Here is a 17,963-nt window from a genome sequence, read left to right as displayed (position 1 = left end):
GGGGGTACCTTAGTGATGCATGGAGCCCTTCCTGCAATGCTTTCCAGATAGGTTTCTCCCTAGAGGAGTGATGTTGGGGAGGTGGGGGGCTGGATAGGGGAAGGTGGTTAGCTTGCTGTTGAATTGGGAAGGCACATCTCACTTGATTCTGGCAGTGAGGGGGTTGACTGCCAGTCTGCAGTGCAGTGGAGTTAGCTGGGCTCCCTCTCTGGCTATGGATTAGCTCTGTGCTAATACAGAGACGCCGGGAAGAGAGAGCTGCCTTGAGCCCAGAGAGCTCCTGCCAGCCCAGGCAAGCCAAGGCTGAGCAAAGCAACCTCCTCCAGAGCCATGGCTGAAGGAGGGGAAGGAGGGGAGGATGAAATACAGTTCCTACGAACTGTAAGTATCTGATTTTTTTTTCTAGGTCAAGAACCAGGTTCCCTTCTTTTGTCTCCTTGCCTGATCTTGCTGTATTGCATTGGAAAATAACATTTCTGTCTCTCCACATCCTCCCCCCCCCCCCACTCTATTGGTCCTTGGTTACACAGGAATGCATGCTTAGGGAGTGGGAAATAAGACAGCCTTTCTCTCTGAAAAGGAGCATCTTCAGGGCTGTTTCTCTTCAGAGCTGCTCAATAGCTCATCTCCCTCTGAGATGGGTACCCGAAAGGGCTCTGCCATCCCTGATCTCTCTCTCTCTCTCTCTCTGAAGCATCCTTCACAACTTTGTGTTGGGGTCTCTAAATGCTTTCTGTGAGACGCCTGATCTCTAAAACTTCTTGGTCGTCGAGGTTCATGCACTTGGCAAGGAAGAGAAGATGTGCAGGGACAAGAGGGCAAGAATTGCTAAGAAGTCTGGCACTGGGGGGGGGGGTATTTCAGATTTCTGTAATTCTCTCCCCTCCTCTGCTTTCAGAGCAGATATGCAGACATTTGGGGTGTGTTTAGATGATCAGATGTGCTTCTCAAGGAAACCATTGTCCTTCCTAGGCAATGAGAGAGAGAGAGAGATTTAATTGCAGAGCTCTGAATACAGAGCTTTCTGGGCAAGCATGTTGATCAGGGGACAAAATAACCTGTGCCTCTCATAATGTTCAATTTTACACCACCTTGTATGATCATCTATCCTGATTTTGAACTAAGTGTGAGATGAGGAGATTTTTTTTCTTATCTCCTTGCAGGCAGTGCAAATCTGTTTTGCTTCTGCCACACTGTTCAACATTTCTCACCTTCACTGTGAAAAATAAAACCCACACACATCAGGAACAAGCATTTCTCATCATGCAACTTTTTTCTTCTTAGCCGTGTTTCCAAATTAGATGTGTTTGCTATCTCAAATAAAGGCACATCATTGTCAGCTGAGGTTAAGGGAGAGGAGAAGGGAGGCGTATGAGAAAAGGTAGTTGGTACATCTCCTTTAAAATGCTAGTTATGATAAAGTGTCCTTGACATCAGCTTGCTCCTGAAAGCCTCATGATGGAGAAGTAATTTTGGCAAAGAGCAATTTTCATCCCATTATGTTTCCCCTTGCTTTATGTGATGGGACAACTGCATGTCTGTACGGTGAAAGACCTAAACAGATATATTATGTAGTGGTGAAGGGTTTTTTGTGTGTTTTTTGGCAATAGCACTAATCTTGCATCTTCCAAAGTATGACTTTAAACATGACACCCTTCCAAAGGGCTGCTTTCATCTTCTATCCCCACTGAATAGCAAAGTGAAAACCCATCTCCCATTCCCAGCCAGGAAGTGTATCTTTTCTCCATGGGTGATAAGATTGCAACCTGTGTTTCTTACCCAGAGTGAAAGAAATTCTTTTTCATCTTGAACTGAATGCAGTGTTCATTACTCAGTTTATGGTGTAAAGGTATGCTTTTTTAAAAAAAGAGAATTATCTTTCTTCTTGGCGTCACTAAATAATGCAAAGTAACCAGGCTGCTGTTTCCAATTTGACACAGTACTTTTTAGATTCCTTCTGGCTCCACTTTTTGTCATCCAGTAGAATATGCAGGTATTCTCTCTTTTCTAGACAACTTCCCATTCAGAGATTGGTATCAGCTACTAAACCCTTCCCTGTATTCTACATACGAAGGAGACTCATTTTTTTATTAGGCTCTAGCATACTACTTTGGCTGTAGCTATAGATACTCAAGATTAATTATACACTTTGGTGTATGAACAGTACATGAGCAATATGAAAGTACTTTCACATTTGAATTATTATGTCTTCTGTTACAATAACTACTTACTCAAACTCTCAGTCAAATCCTCTTTCAAACACAGCCATTTGTACAAGGTTAAACACCCAGTCCTATGTGATCTTGGAAGCTAAATTAATACCAGGTACTGTAGGCTATATTTTCATAGAATCATATAGAGTTGGGAGAGACCACAAGGGCCATCCAGTCCAACCCTTGCCATGCAGGAAATCTCAGTCAAAGCATCCCCGACAGGGTCGTTCAGCCTCTGTTTAAAGATCTCCAAGGAGGGAGATTCCGCCACACTCTGAGGGAGTGTGTTCCACTGTCAAACAGCCCTTGGAGGAAGGAACTGGCAAAACCGTCTCTTAGTATTCCTTTCTTAAGAAAATCCTATGAAATGGTGATAGGTTGACAGGTGATTTGAAGGAATGTACATACGCACATTCCGTTATTTTTTATTATTATTATTCTCACATGAGATGTAACTCTAGTCTTAGAATTAGTTAAAGGACTGTACTTGTCTTACAAAGTTTTTCCTTTGACATAAAACTGTTGGCAAAAATAATTGGATTATCTAAAGACTGTATCACTCAGAATGTGCAAGACTTTTTCTATTTGATGTCCTGCTTTCCTGTGAGGAAGTTTATATTCTGATGTACTAGAAAAATCCATGTAAATCAACTCACAAAAGGAAATATGATTCTGCTCCTTCTAGTACACCTTCATTTTAATGAGTCATTTTAAGCAGCTGCTTTTTTATGTTAGAAGTGGTCATGTCTTAATAACCAGTATAATGTTATTTGCATTCTTTCTTTCTCAAGTTTCCTTGGCTACATTATGACTGTATTTTTTGGGACTTGTTAAGACAATAAGGATTCAGAGATGGTGCTTGCTAGCATGCTATAGTGACAACAAATCCAGTCAACACTGAAAAAGGTGTTCAGCACACAAATCTTTGATTTTTACATTTGGACATTTGTTTGCATCACTTTATTTCTACAATTTTACTGCTAAAACAAACATGCCAGGATTCAAGCCAAGCTGAGGGAAATCATGTACTCTGGCTTGGGCTGACCCAAGATATTTTGCAAGGTCCATAAACAACAACAACAACAAAAATACAAACATCTACAATTAAGTGTTTAAAATTACAAAGCAAGAGTGTATTTGAAAGATTAGTCAACACAGTAAATCATTAATGTATAACTGTATCACATGACCTTGCTGGGGATGCACATTTGCTCAGAAAGGCAAAAATTGCTTTTGCGGGATCAGGTTAAGATCCATCTAATTCAATGCCCTATTATTATACCATCAGCAACAGCCAGCATAGGTAGCCCAGTAGAAATTAGTTTTTTGTGGGTTTTTTGGGCTATGTGACCATGTTCTAGAAGAGTTTATTCCTGACATTTCACCAGCATCTGTGTCTCTTCTAAACTTTTCTAGAACATGGCCATATAGCCCGAAAAACCCACAAAAAACTATGGATGCCAGCCATGAAAGCCTTCGACTTCCCAGTAGAAATTGTAAGTGAGACGCAAGGCATTGATCCCATTCTGCTTAGTACTGTACTTTGACATGGCAAGAGACCTTGGTAATCATCTCAGATTTTGCTTGCTGTTTCACTGGCACCCTTATCTGTGCTGTTTGAATAGTCAAGCAAACCATTCTTTTGCCCTGTATGTTCTTATTGCTAATCCCAAATGTGTGTGATTGCGACTAATAAGCCAGTCTCTTCATTATTACTTTAGAAGGCTATGGCACTCAATTTTAAAATAATACTTTACATCAGCCATCTAAGTAATTCTTACAAAAGCCTGCTACATAGGTCAATAATCTTATTATCCTTTTGTTGTGGATGAGGTAGAGAAGTAGTGATTTGATATAGCCACTTGGTGAATTTATGGCAAAGGTGAGTTTTAAATAGAAATTTCCTGGTTCGCATAAATACAATCCTATCCATGCCTGCTGAGACGTTAGTCCCATTGAGCTGAATGGAGCTTAATCCCAGGTAAGTGCATAGGAATTATACTGTTGAATTTTCAACTGCTGTACTGCAAGACTTCAGGATATTGGTTCCAGAATTAAAACATGAACCCTGGCGGCAGTTCAGCAGGCTTTCAGGAAGGTTTCTTTTCTTTCCCTACTTGGAGTTCTCTGGTAGCTTTTTGTCCAAATGCTAATGATTATGATATACAAGACCATTGGTGGAGGGAAAAGAGAGTTCTTTTCAAGGTGCAACAAATCAGGCTCATTACGATGAGGAAACATTTTAAAGATAAATATGCTTTCTGAGATGAAGATGAAAATGCTATTCATAAAACTGTGGAACGGATTGCCTCAATATGGTACCGAAGTATGGAAGACCCTAGTAAGAATCTTTAAAACAGTATGAGGTGGAAGGCTGATTTGCTACATGGCAAGTTTACAAATAAAGAAAAATATACCTCTGACTCTGAAGTTGCTGGGGGTGAAACAGAGAGGAGAGATATTATCATTTTGTCCTACTTGTGATTTTTGGCTATTGGGTAAAGAAAGAATACTGGGTAAAGAAAGAAAACCAACAGCAATGACAGAAAATAATTGTGATGTCATTTGAGGCTGTAAAATGTGAATCCTGCAGTCCAGTGTGTTCAGAAAAGGCTGCATAAGCACAAAATATGCATGCATTGTTTATGGAATATATGAAACTTGTCTGAAAATCCTATACAAATGCAAACAGCGATTACCATTATGTTAGGTGCTTACATCCGTCTTGAAATTATATGAGGAACAAACATCCTCTATACAGAACAATCTTTAAAATCCTGCATTAATTTAAAGGAAAGAAATACTTGCAGCTCTCTCCAGAGGAAGCGGTAGAAGGTTACCAAAATCAGAGCTGCAAATCAGAAATGTAACTGAAAAGGTTTTTCTTCTCAGAAGGAGCAGTTCAGTAAAGGATTGGTGACACAGTCTCTAGCTCAAATACGACTCCAGATATGGAAGGGCACATATAATTCTAAGACACTCTTTGCCCCCTGTATTTGGGTACCTGAGTATTAAATCATGGCGAAAGGGGGGAACAGATCTGCATATCTCAGAAGAATATGACCAGCTGGAACCTTTGAAATGGCAGGTTCTGTCCTGCCTTTCGCCCAAAGCCTTTCCCACCTAAATTGATTTTATACCATATTTGTTAGCTATTATTTATTTACTTATTTGTTTATATCCCACTCTTTCCCCAAAACTGGGACTCAGGGTGGCTCACAACATTAAAAAAAACCCAAAAAACAAAAAATAGTACATTAAAATAGAATTAAATTATTGCAATATTAAAAGAATAAAATACAATTAAAAATATTAAAATGTTGAAATTTTTTAAAACAATACAATGCCATCCCATGCTATAAAACTTTGTTTTAAAAGCCTATCTAAACAGGTTGGTCTTAGCCTGCTAGTGTAAGGATAACAAGGAAGGGTGCATTCTGGCATTCCAGGGTAGGGAGTTCCACTGTCTAGGGGCAGCCACGGAAAAGGCCCTCTCTCGCATCGCCACCAACTATGCTTGTGATGGTGGTGGGACGGAGAGAAGGGCCTCTCCTGAGGATTAGAGAGCCTGGGTCAGCTCATACATGGAGATATGGTCTGGACCTGAGCAAAAAAATGCTCTCTAGAAATAGAGCTGCAAAGAAGAGGACCTACACAACTCACACACACACACACACACACACACAAAGCCATTCTGCTAATACATGCCAATAATATAGACAAATCCTGCACACATTTACACAACATTGAAATCGGTGCTGGGGAAAAATAATTCTTATATCTAGTAAAACAAGTGTAATTAACTATACAGGATATTTATTCTATATTTTTATTAACTTATATATATGTCAGGATATTGTCAAAGCACATAGGTAGCTGCTCTATATAGATTTGGCCATTTGTATATGTGACCAGTATTATCAAATCTGATCAGGAACAGCTTTCCAGGGCTTCAATCAAAATCCCTTTCTACTCCTCTCTGGTGATCCCTGGTATTCTCCTGTTCTCTCCTGTTCAAGTACTAACCAGGCCTGACACACATAGCTTCCCAAATCAGATGAAGTTGAATGTGTTCAAGGTAGTGGACTATGAGTAATGCAGCAGTAGAAAGCTGCATCTTCTGAAAATCTGTCTTTTATACCACTGCTGAGGGCCCTTTTCTTCTCATTTTGCATTTGTTAATCAAGTTTAGGAGGACTAAATACATACTTCCTGCCAGGATGGTAAAAAACCAACAGTGTTAATAACTGGCAGCATTCATGAAATATACCCTCCAACTGTCCCAATTAATAATTTGTTGTCCCACTTCTTCAGTTGCTTTTAAAATGTCCCATTTTCTCTCTCATCCTCCCACTTTCTCCTTTGTCCTCAGCTTACTTCTACTACTGCAAAAGGAGTTTACACTCAACTCAGCAGGGGGAAAGGAGATTTGAGGATGGAATCTTGCCCTTCCCAGTATACTCAGGCAAAAGCAAACAGCTGCAGCCTCTCCTAGTTTGTCTGTACTTCCTCATCAATAACCTTTAGCATCTTGATCACATTCTGATGTTGTTTGGACACATGTGTCCTGGTTTTCATCTATGCAGTGTTGGAAGGTGAATCGATTGTGGCTCACAAGTATGGCACTGAGGGAATGCCATGATTCACTTTTGAACTGGAGGCAATCTTAATCACTTCCATTGTTGAAACTAAATTTGAGGTAAACAGCAACGTTTATATGCTACTATTCAAGAAGCTATTCTGCTTCATAGTCAAGAAGCATACTACAAGTGCCCTGTAGGACTAAATTCTAGAGAAAAGACTTCAAAAACAATGTATTGCAGCCAGCATGAGGGCAGAACTAAGACAATGAAGAGGGAATTTTATGTCCATTTTCCTGCCTTCCAATCCTGTTGTGAAGGAAGGTAAAAGTCTTTGGCAGGATAAATATTCTACACACAAAGGCTTCTTGCTCAGTTTCAGAACCTTAAGGTTAGGAATCTGAACCATGCTGAGAGCTTGAATAATCTCCTTGATAGAGACTTTAGTCCTCCAGTATCTGAGGAATATTGGGCTGGATCACTGGTAAATGATAGAGTGCAAAGGGCAGTGAGAACATCACCAGCCTCCCTGATCATGTTAGTGACAGAATGCTGGAAGAAGTGTTGCCACATATACCTTCATGTATAAGTCGTAGTCAGGTTTTGGGCCCAAAATTATGGATTTTGCCATGACCCATGGTTAGGTCAAGTGTAAAACCTGGAGGCTCTTTCAGTGTCTGCATGTGTGCGTATAGCAAGAGAGATTCTCATTGAGGGTTTTTGCTTCATCATTTCAGCTTTTGTTTCAGCCAGACGTGAGGGCAGAAGATAGACTCTTAAACAAATAGCAATATCAATCAGTCAGTCAGGACTCTTCCTGCTTGGCTCCAGAGAGAAATGCATTCCTCTCCACACTGCATGGGGAAATCTGAAAGAGCTGCTATCACATTTTCATAGTGACCCGTAAATAAGTTGACCTGGGATTTTGGGGTCAATTTCTGGGCATAAATTTTTAGACTAACAGACGAGTATATATGGTAATTAATTGCACTTCAAAATTTTGCAGGGCTAAGGTGTCAACTGTCATCTGGAGTGAGTCATGAATGAAAAGTTCATAGAACCAAAGAGCTGGAAGGGCCTCAAGGGCCATCATACCCACCTCCCTGCCCCACACAATCAAAACACCCCAAACAGATGACCATCCAGCCTCTGTTTAAAAACCTCGAAAGAAGGAGACTCTACCAGGTTGTCATATAGTCAAAGTTTGAGGACAGGCTGGACTGCAGAACAAGCAGAGTCTGTGAGCAAATGAGAAGTCAAGGGAACAGCAAAACTAGGAATACACAAATAGAAACATGCTATTAAAGCTGAAATAGACCTTGTTGCTCAAGCAAGGTTCATTTGGGACAGAAAGTTCCTCATTCTTCTTTCTGTCTAGATGGATCCCATAATCAGGCTGGGAGAATAGAATCAATGGGGTCTAGAATATTCTGTATGCTGCATTATGAGAGTCATGCCATTAAGCAGTACTGAAGTTAGTACTTCCTAACAGAAATGTCTCTCTGTAAAACTGGGCAAAACAAATCTTCAGTAGAAAATGTCAGCCTTTTAAAAATTCTATTGTGGCTCTTTCTTTCAACCCAGTTCAAGGTTAGAAAAGCATTCATGTATGTAGAGACTTGCCCAAGATACTGGTCTGGACATTATGAAAAGTGCAGTTGAGCACTTTAAGAATGAAGCTACCTTCCCCACATTAACTTGTCCTTCAGTTGTGAGACAAAGATCAGAGGTTTTTCTTTTTGGTTAACTGAAATGTGGTAAGTTGCCTGAATCTGGATAAATTCTGGTTAAATATGAGAGGCTAGTGAAAACAAGCCAGCTTCAAACCATAGTTTATGAAGCTGTCTTCTTTTCAGTAAGTGTTGTAAATGTTAACCACAGTTAATGTATTATTTTATCTGAAATGGAAGTGGAAATCTCCAAACTTCTTTTTGTGGCTATGACAAAGAAGAGTAAGGGAAGGGGAACCTAAGTTCATTCTGACAGCATTGTGTTTTGTGTAAAGAACAAACAGACAGCCAGAAAGTGTGGAACGTCTCTAAGATAACTGTGTGGGCTTTTAAATGAGCATCCTTTTGGTTACAAAGTCAGACATACCTGTCCATAAAGACTAGGAGACACATCAGAACTGTCTTAGCTTCTGTCTTTCATCTCTCCTTGGCCCTGGGGGATGTGGACTTGCACAGAATATATGTCTACACTGTTTGACAGCTAATGGCTGTAAATAAAGCAGTCCACCAACTATCATCTCAGAAATGTCTGTTGTGTAGCAACCACTGTACTGATTGTGTCTGCTTTTGCAGTACCATGTAATCTAGCCTCTGTAATTTTCAGTTTCTAAGATCTGTAGCTTAGATTCTCTTGAAAAAGTGGCCTGTACTGCATGTGCTCGGTAACATACTGATACTCACTGAAAAATGATGCTACAACCTTAATTTTTTAAGAAAGTAGTTCAGGACCCATGTGTGATTATAATTTGGTCTCTCAGATTGCTAAGTGTTTGTTCATATGCTATGTCTTTGATGACTCCCCTTCTTGTTTTTCATCACAATTATTGTCTAGCAACAACCCATCTCCCCGCGCCTCACATATTTGAAACAGCTGGAGCTACATTGGTGATAAGTATTCCAAGTGTTTTCTTCCTCAGTTTCTTTATATTGAGCAGCATAAACTGGGCTGCTAGACTAGGGAGTGCTGCAGCATGATTATAACAAGGGCTTTCAAATGTCACCTTGCTGGTACAGAATGGTTGAATGAGCTAGGATCCTTTTGCTGGAAAGGAACAAATTTGTAAGGTGTGTGATCATTGACTTATGTAGTGTCAACTTCACTAATATTAAGACACTCTGTATCTCGACATGATTTACTGCACTGATTACAGAAAGTTCAAGGATGCACGGTTCAGATTCCTAGGAAGCTTTACATTGGATTGCTTTGTGACCATCTGGCTTCAGCTTGTTTCTAATGTAAGTGCTAATGGTCTGTAAAAAAACTGTCAAATGATATGGCATGGCAGATTATTTTAAGGTGCAGCATTTTTTATTGTTGGCAGGTACCATCTGATTCTCACCTTGTTTACTGACAAATATCCTTTTTGTCTATTGTGCTACCAAGTTCTGTTTGAGACAAAAGATGGAAACTAAACTAATACACATTGCTTCTAATTTCAATATTTATTCTGGTTAAGAAGTGCAGCGCTAACTAGTTACTTTGAGTTTATATATTTTCCAAACAAAATTTCTTCTTCCACCACCTTGGTGCAAGTCCACAGACTTTATTCAAGGCTTTACAGTAAAACCCAAGCTGTATTGTGTCTTTATATATATCAGTGTTTTTTTTTTCTTTCCCTGTTGGGGCATTCCCTATTAGTGATGTTATATATTCTGTTAATGGGTTTCTCACTTCCTAGATCAGCAGGTGCCCCAAGATTGTTTTTTCCTCTGACATTCTCTTTCATAACAATCTGGCTGCGTGATGCCAGAGAATGATCCTACCATTTCAGTTTTAAAACAGAACAAAGTATTTCCATATTCACACTGCAGATTCAAGGATTTTTTTTTTTTTACTGGAGTTCTTATCTTATACTGTGAGATGCTTTTGGCATGAGGACTTCTCACTCCTGAAGCAATTGAAGAAATGAGGTGATCATAAATATTCAATAACCAACTTGCATTAATTATTTTATACAAAATAAATTTTAATATATTAAAATAATAATATTCATATTCATTTAAATGTATTTTAAATGGTCAGTTGTTCTAATCTGTTCTTAGCCATTTTTGCCATTCATTAAATATATATAACTTTCAAATATTAGAGGAAACATTTAATGATAAATCGGTGTTAACAGAGTCAATAGAATAGTGTTGGTACGAAAATCAGAAAGATTTCTGTTAAATGTAGCTATGAAATCACTTTACAGATTCCTTTTTTTCCAATAATACTTTACAAAAATAGCCTCTGACATTTTATTTTGCAACAGTATCTCAGTTAAACATATTACATTGTGAATCATGCAGAACCACAGCTTTACATATTTACCATTGCTGTTCATTAAAATTTAGTTTCTGAATGTATACATAAAAATGAATTTCTGTAAACTTATCAGAATTCTGTACAACAGTACTAATGATGGCATTAAAAACACCATCATCTCTCTGTATGTGATTTCTTTACAAATTCAAAGCATCTGAAATTCAAGTTAATACAAATATGAATACAAGAAATACAAATACATAAACAGGAATAATTGCCAGAGCACATTTAAAATAATAATAATTATAATTAAAATTATAAGTATTATTATTATTATTATTATTATTATTCCCGCCTCTCCAATGAAACTGAGGCGATTTACAACATTAAAATATAAATACAATACAATAAAATCTTTCATAAACCCACCCACCCATCCACCATAACCCAAAATTAATAACAATAACTATAATAAACAATACAATTAAAATTGTTAAAACATAGCAAACAGTTGTTAATCTGGGAAGGCCTGTCGGAAGAGATCTGTCCTGACTGCTTTTTTTAAAACAGTCAAGATTAGTAATATACCATATCTCCTCCGGTAGGCCATTCCATAACCTGGGAACGGCAGACGAAAGGCCCTCTGGGTAACTGGCCAACCTGGGCGCGTTACAAACAGCCATAAGGGACGTCCTCAGGACGTCCTAGTTTTAAAAAGGGGCATCACTTCTTGACGCCCCCAAGCCTAATATGTCCTGAGGACATACAAGATGGCGGCGCCCCATCTACATGGGGGCCGCCATGATGGTGTCATGAACGCGCCGCCTCCAAACGAGGCGGCGCGGACGTGACGCCATCACTCTGCACGAGGGCACTTAATGCGCCCTTTGCACGGAGCAGGAAGGAGCTCCGTTTCGGAGCTCCTTCCTGGTTTGCGTGGCTGAGCACAGCCTTCAGACGGCAGCGCCAGAGACACAGAGGAGAAAGGGCCCAAGCAGCCCCTTTCTCCTCCTCCCTGCCGCTGTGGGGTGTCCTTGGGGCTTGAAGCCCCAAGGACACCCCTTTCCAGGCTGCGAGGAAGCAGCCTTTTGCCGCTTCCCCGCGGCCCGGAAAGTGGCAGATCGGGGCCTCAGCGGCTGCCGTTCTGGCCGCTGAGGCCCCGATACACCGGGGAAAGGGGTGGGTACAGGCCACCACTTTTCGGCGGTCTGTAAGCCACCCTAGTTATTGCTGGCTGCAGTAAATTTTCCCCAGAGGACCTGAGTTTGTGGGGTGGATTTTAAGAAAGAAGGCCATCCCACAGATAAGCTGAGCCCAAGCCATGAGGGCATGAAAGGTCATAACCAACATTTTGTACTATGCCCAGTCACATCAAGATCTCCTGGTGACCAATGTAGCTGCCATATTTTGAACTAGTTGAAGTTTCTGAACTAGGCACAAGAAATCAAGTCATGAGGTTACCAGCATGTGTTCCACAGTTTTTAGACCCCTAGGCTCTAGGAAGCGGTGCAACTGGCATATCAGCCAAAGCTGATAGCAAGCACGCCTGAAGGGACGGATCCAGGAGCACCCCCAAGCTGTGAACACAGTCCTTTAGGGGAAGTGTGACCCTGTCGAGTACCGATTGGCAAACCTCCATACCTGGGTTAGGGGCCCCAACAATGAGTACCTCCGTCTTATCTGGATTCAGTTTCTGCCTGTTTTTCCTCATCCAGTCCATTACCGCCTTAAGACATTCATTCAGAGGGGAGATGACATCCTTAGTTAATGCTGTAATCCGAGGTATGGAGAAATAAACTGTCAGCCCTCCTTATACGCGGATTTGCCATGCTTGGATTTGAGCCTATGTGCATGGCAACCCCGGCCCTTTTGCAGTGGAGGCAGTGGCGGTGAGAAGGACAAAGCTTGGCCTAATCCTCCTCGCCACTGTCACCACTGTAAAAGGGCTGGATGGCAGCCTGGAGGCCTATTGGCCTCCAACACAACCACCTGGTTTTTCCCACGGTGGCGGAGGCGGCGGCAAAGAGGTAGTACCACAGCACAGCCTCCTCGACCTCCTTGCCGCCACTGCCAGGGAAAGGCCTTGTGGGGCTGTTCGAGACCAACAGGCCTCCATAATGCACCCAGCCCTTCTGCAGCAGCGGCGGCGACGAGGAGGCTGAGGTAGTGGAGGCCGAGGCCAAACTTTGTCCTCCTTACCACTGCCGCAGCCACGGCAAAAGGGCCAGGTGCAGCCTGGAGGCCTCTTCGCCTCCAACAGCACCACCTGGCCTTTTCGCAGGGGCGGCGGAGAGGAGAACGAGGCTTGGCCTAGTGGCCTCCTTGGCCTCCTCGCCGCTGCTGCCACAGGAAAGGCCGGGTGGTGGTCTTGGAGGCCAAGGGGCCTCCAGGCTGCCAGCTGGCACTTTTGCAGTGGTGGCGAGGAGGCCGGGAGGCCAAGCCTCATCCTCCTCACCACCGCCACTGCTGCTGCTAAAGGACCTCTTGGCCTTCAAGACCACCACCTGGCCTTTCTCGCAGTGGCAGTGGTGATGAAGAGGTAGCGGCGGCAGCAACGGAGCAGGTAAGCAGGGAGGGGAAGAGGGAAGGAGGGAGAAAGGGAGGGAGGAGGGGAGGAGAGGGACTTTTGTCCCCAATGGGGACAATGGGTCTTGAGCAAACACGGATTTTGGTATACGCTGGGGTGTCTGGAACGGATCCCCTGTGTATACCAAGGACAGACTGTATCCGGTTGTCCTCAGCATACTGATAGCACCCTGTCCCATCCCTCCGGATGATCTCTTCCAGCACTTCCATGTATATGCTGAACATCACTGGGGACAGTATGGTGCCTTAAGGGACGCCAAACTTAAGCTCCCTTTAGAGGAGCAACTGTCCCCAAGCATCTCAAAGAGATAGGACTGGAACCACTGTAATACAGTGCCCCCAATCCTCAATTCTCCTATGTTTCCCAGAAGGATACCATGGTTGTTGGTAATGAAAGCTGCCGAGAGGTCTAGAAGTACCAACAGATTCACACTTCCCCTGTCGATACTTAGGGAAAGATCATCCATTAAGGCGACCATAGCAGTCTCGACTCCATATTCTGCCCTAAAGCCTGTTTGAAATGGATTCAGATAATCTGTTTCATTCAAGACTGCTTGGAGTTGAAGGACAACAGCCCTCTCAATCACTTTGCTTAGGGGCCATTCAGACTATCCTTTACCCCGGATCAGGAACCTAATTATGCACGTGAAGTTCATATTTACCCCCAATCTCCCACAAGCGAATCTGAGGCTTTCACAACCATTTCGGGGCAAATGCCCCTTAGCGCGGGTCATTTGGAATTGGGGTAAAATCTGTATCTTTTGAAAAAAAACGGGTTCGGTGAATATGAACTTGCCCCCGATCATGATTGGGGCAAGTTCAGGGGAGCGATTTTGGTCAGAGGGAGGGCAGAGGGCAGAACTGAAGAAAGGGTGGCAAGAGTGACGGAGGAGTATGAGGAGGATGAAGGGGGCCATGGAGGGCAATCAGTAACAGAGCAGGAGCAGGACAAAGGGTCAAGTTCAGGGGAGGGAATTAGGTCAGAGGGAGGGCACAGAACGGAACAAGCTTCCCTCTTGCACCAGGCAGCTTTCTCTCTCTCTTTTAATTTTTTTTAAAAATTATTTTTGACAGACTATGCACATGTTTTTTGCTACAGGTAGATAGATATATAGATAGAATGTGGCTGCCTGCCTGTTCACTTTCCCTTTCATTTCCTTGCTTCCAGCAGCAGGGCGCTTTGCAGGAGGCTTTTTTCTATGCAAATGCTACAATGAGAATGTTACAAACATTTCTCTTTCCAATTTGGCAAATTGATACAGAATGCTTTTGCTACTGTCTGTAAGGAATTCAGGAGTAGCTGAGGAAAAGCAAAGAATGCATGGCATCCTTTTCTGGCATTCCAAGGTGAGGAATTTATTATTGTTATTATTGTTGTTATTATTATTATTATTATTACATGTGTATGAGGCACTCTGGGGTGGCAAGGAGGGAGGATGCAGGATGCAGAGATGACATTAGCTTGTATTTGGGGGTTGAAAACAGGGCCAAGGGAAGATCCATAACCTGCAGTGACCCAAATACCCACAACACACACACACACAGAGGAGGTTTTAAATTTGACAAAATACTGGTGCCTGGTTTTTTTTTAAAAGGAGGGGGGAAGCTCACTTCCAATTTCCCAATGGGTGCAGGAAATGTCACCCATGACAAAAGCGGAACTGAATGAATGACAGCAAAGGTGCCTTCATTTTAAACTGATTTCTCTGTAGGAGCTTAGAGGGCATTCAGGTTTTAAATACCCTGATTGAGGTAGTGGGCACTTGCTTCTGGAGGGATTCAGGGGGTGGGGGGGAACCGAATCTTCCCAGTTCCTTCCAACACAAAAAGGTCAGTATGAATGGGGCCTCAAAAACAAAAGATGTGAGACTGGTCTATAATTATTCATGTCCAAGGAGTATTTCATAACATCTATATGAAGCCGCTGGGTGAGATAATACGGAGTTATGGTGCTGGGTGTTATCAGTACGCTGATGACACCCAAATCTATTTCTCCGTATCTCATTCGTCGGCCTCGAATTCCGATGGCATCTCTTCTCTCAATGAATGTCTTCAGGCGGTAATGGGCTGGATGAGGAAAAACAGATTGAAACTGAATCCAGACAAGACGGAGGTGCTCATGGTAGCGGCCCCGAAACCAAGAATTGGGTTGCAACCTCCAGTCCTGGATGGGGTCACACTCTCCTCCAGCGACTGTGTTTGCAGTCTGGGGGTGCTCCTTGACTCGTCGCTCCTGATGACAAATCAGGTAAATGCGACGGTCAGGAGTGCCTGTTATCAGCTTCGGCTGATACGCCAGCTGCGCCCTTTTCTGTAAGTAAGGAATCTCGAGACTGTTGTGCACGCGCTGGTAACCTCATGCCTTGACTTTTGTAATGCACTCTACATGGGGCTACCCCTGTGCTTGACTCGGAAATTACAGCTGGTTCAAAACATGGCAGCCAGGCTTGTGTCAGGTACATCTAGGAGGGACCACATTACTCCGGTTTTGAGGTCCCTCCACTGGCTGCCTATCAGCTTCCGGGCCCAGTACAAGGTGTTGGTTATCACCTTTAAAGCCCTAAATGGCTTGGGTCCAAGCTATCTTAGGGACCGCCTCCTCCCGTACAATCCTCCCCGCGCTCTCCGGTCCTCTGGGAGGAACTTACTGCAGCCTCTAAAATCTAGGCTTGCAGCGACCTCCCAGAGGGCATTCTCTGCTGTCGCCCCCAAACTCTGGAACGACCTGCCAGATGAGATCCGTCAGATAACATCATTAGACAGCTTTAAAAAAGCGGTCAAGACGGATCTCTTCCGGCAGGCCTTTCCAGATTAACCATCCCGGCCCAGGTTCCCAGGTTCCCTGATTCCCTCATTCCTCCCGTGGCCCCATCTTAGTGATGGTTGAGGATCAACAGAGGGATATCAGGGTTTTTAGTTTTAATTGCTGTTTTTATGCTTGATATTGTGTTTTTAATATGTTATACTATTTAATACTGTCTTAAGGGGGGGAGGGATAAAGGGTTTTTAATTGTCATATTTTATATTTTACTGTTGTTAACCGCCCGGATTGGTTTGCCAGAGGGCGGTATACAAATAAATATTATTTTTATTATTATTATTAGTAGTAGTAGTATTTTGACCAGATACTGTACAGAGAAATAGTTCCAACAAAAAGTAAATAGTTATTAAACACAAGGCAAATGCTTTATGTTTGGAATACAGATGATCATGTGCTGAGCAGCAGCGTAAGAGATGCCTGTGGCCAAATAACTTCAACCACCGAGGAAGTGATCAACCATTCTGAAATTCATTGCCTTCAGTGCTTTAGTGTGTTCAATATATACAGAAACACTTAGAAAATAAGTAAAAAGTAAATATTCTACACAGCTAATAAAGAGGCAATTTCTTTCAATTAGGCACAGAATTTGAAAACCATGTAATATATATCAGTTTCCAATTTCTATGTATGAATATGAAAGCTGGACAGTGAAAAAAGCTGACAGGAAAAAATAAAAAAATCAACATATTTGAAATGTGGTGTTGGAGAAGAGTTTTTAACCCCACTTTAACTGTCATGTGGCTCAATGCTATGGAATTCTGGGAATTATAGTTCATTGAGGCACCAGAGCAAAGCCAGCATCTCGAGTGTGTTAGAAGATCCCTTTGCATAGAAAGCCACTTTATATTAAATTGGACAACTGGGCTATCTATTTCATTATGATCTGTATATATTGACTAATGCTGCTCTTGAGGGTTTCAGAGTGGAATCTTTCTGTTTTACCCACAGATGCCAGGGATTGTATACCACAGGAATGTGGGTTATGTAGCAGTCCAGATGTTACTAGATTACAACTCCTATCATCCCTCACAATTAGCTATATTGGCCAGGGCTCATGGAAGTGGAAGCTCAACAACTTCTGGAGGGCTACATATTTTCTAGATCAAGTGTATCATAAGCTTGTTTATCAATGAGTGTGCACACAAAAACAACACAACAGAGCTAAAGAAGATGAAAGGCAGCTACACTGAAGGTTTATGGAATCTCCAGAAAGTTTCTCACAATGTAAAGAAACTACACTACTGCTCTGAATAAGGGAGGACATTTTTAATTGCTTGTAGTTCAGGACAAAGAAAATAAAATACTTTTACACTATACTATTTATTAATGGAGCTCATTAGTGGAGATGGCGCTATGATGACTTTTGAAAAGGATCATTAGAGAGATTTACAAATTCTGTATCTAACTAGTTATGATGGCTAGCTGTGAATATTTATGTTCTTACTTGCCCTGGACAAACAAGAAAAACAAAAGAACAAGCCAAGGATGGTTATTGCTTCCATCTGATTTATGAACTTTCAAAGAGCACATTAGAAATACATTGCTCTACTTGATGACATTTAAGCAGTGATGGTCTTAATTTTTTTTTTAAAAAAAATCTTTTAACTTAGAAATTCTAAATTGTAATAAATGGAACAAATCAAGCCTGAACTCTCCAAAGAATTCAAGATGACTTAAACCGAGGCAGTCATGCTTTGGATATATCATGAGAAGATACGACTCACTAGAAAAGGCAATAATGGTCGGTAAGGTAGAAAGCAGAAAGCAGAGGAAGACTGCAATGTAGAT

General features: G+C 41.9%; 1 protein-coding gene across 1 annotated transcript in view; it reads left to right on the top strand.

Moving 5' to 3' along the window:
* Window positions 1-263: 263 nt before the first annotated feature.
* RYR3 (ryanodine receptor 3) overlaps window positions 264-17,963 on the top strand; it is a 442,959-nt gene continuing 425,259 nt past the window's right edge. Inside the window, exon 1 of the mRNA XM_089521997.1 lies at window positions 264-381. Coding sequence (XP_089378123.1) covers window positions 331-381 — 51 coding nt within the window. The 5' untranslated portion in view covers window positions 264-330. The remainder of the gene's footprint in view (window positions 382-17,963) is intronic.

Source organism: Sceloporus occidentalis, unplaced genomic scaffold, assembly GCF_023333645.1.
Source record: "Sceloporus occidentalis isolate IW3139 unplaced genomic scaffold, rSceOcc1.0.p SCAF_4, whole genome shotgun sequence".
NCBI classification, from domain to species: Eukaryota; Metazoa; Chordata; class Lepidosauria; order Squamata; family Phrynosomatidae; genus Sceloporus; species Sceloporus occidentalis.
The sequence above is the reverse complement of the archived record's forward strand: the minus strand, read 5'-3'. Positions and strand labels throughout refer to the sequence as shown.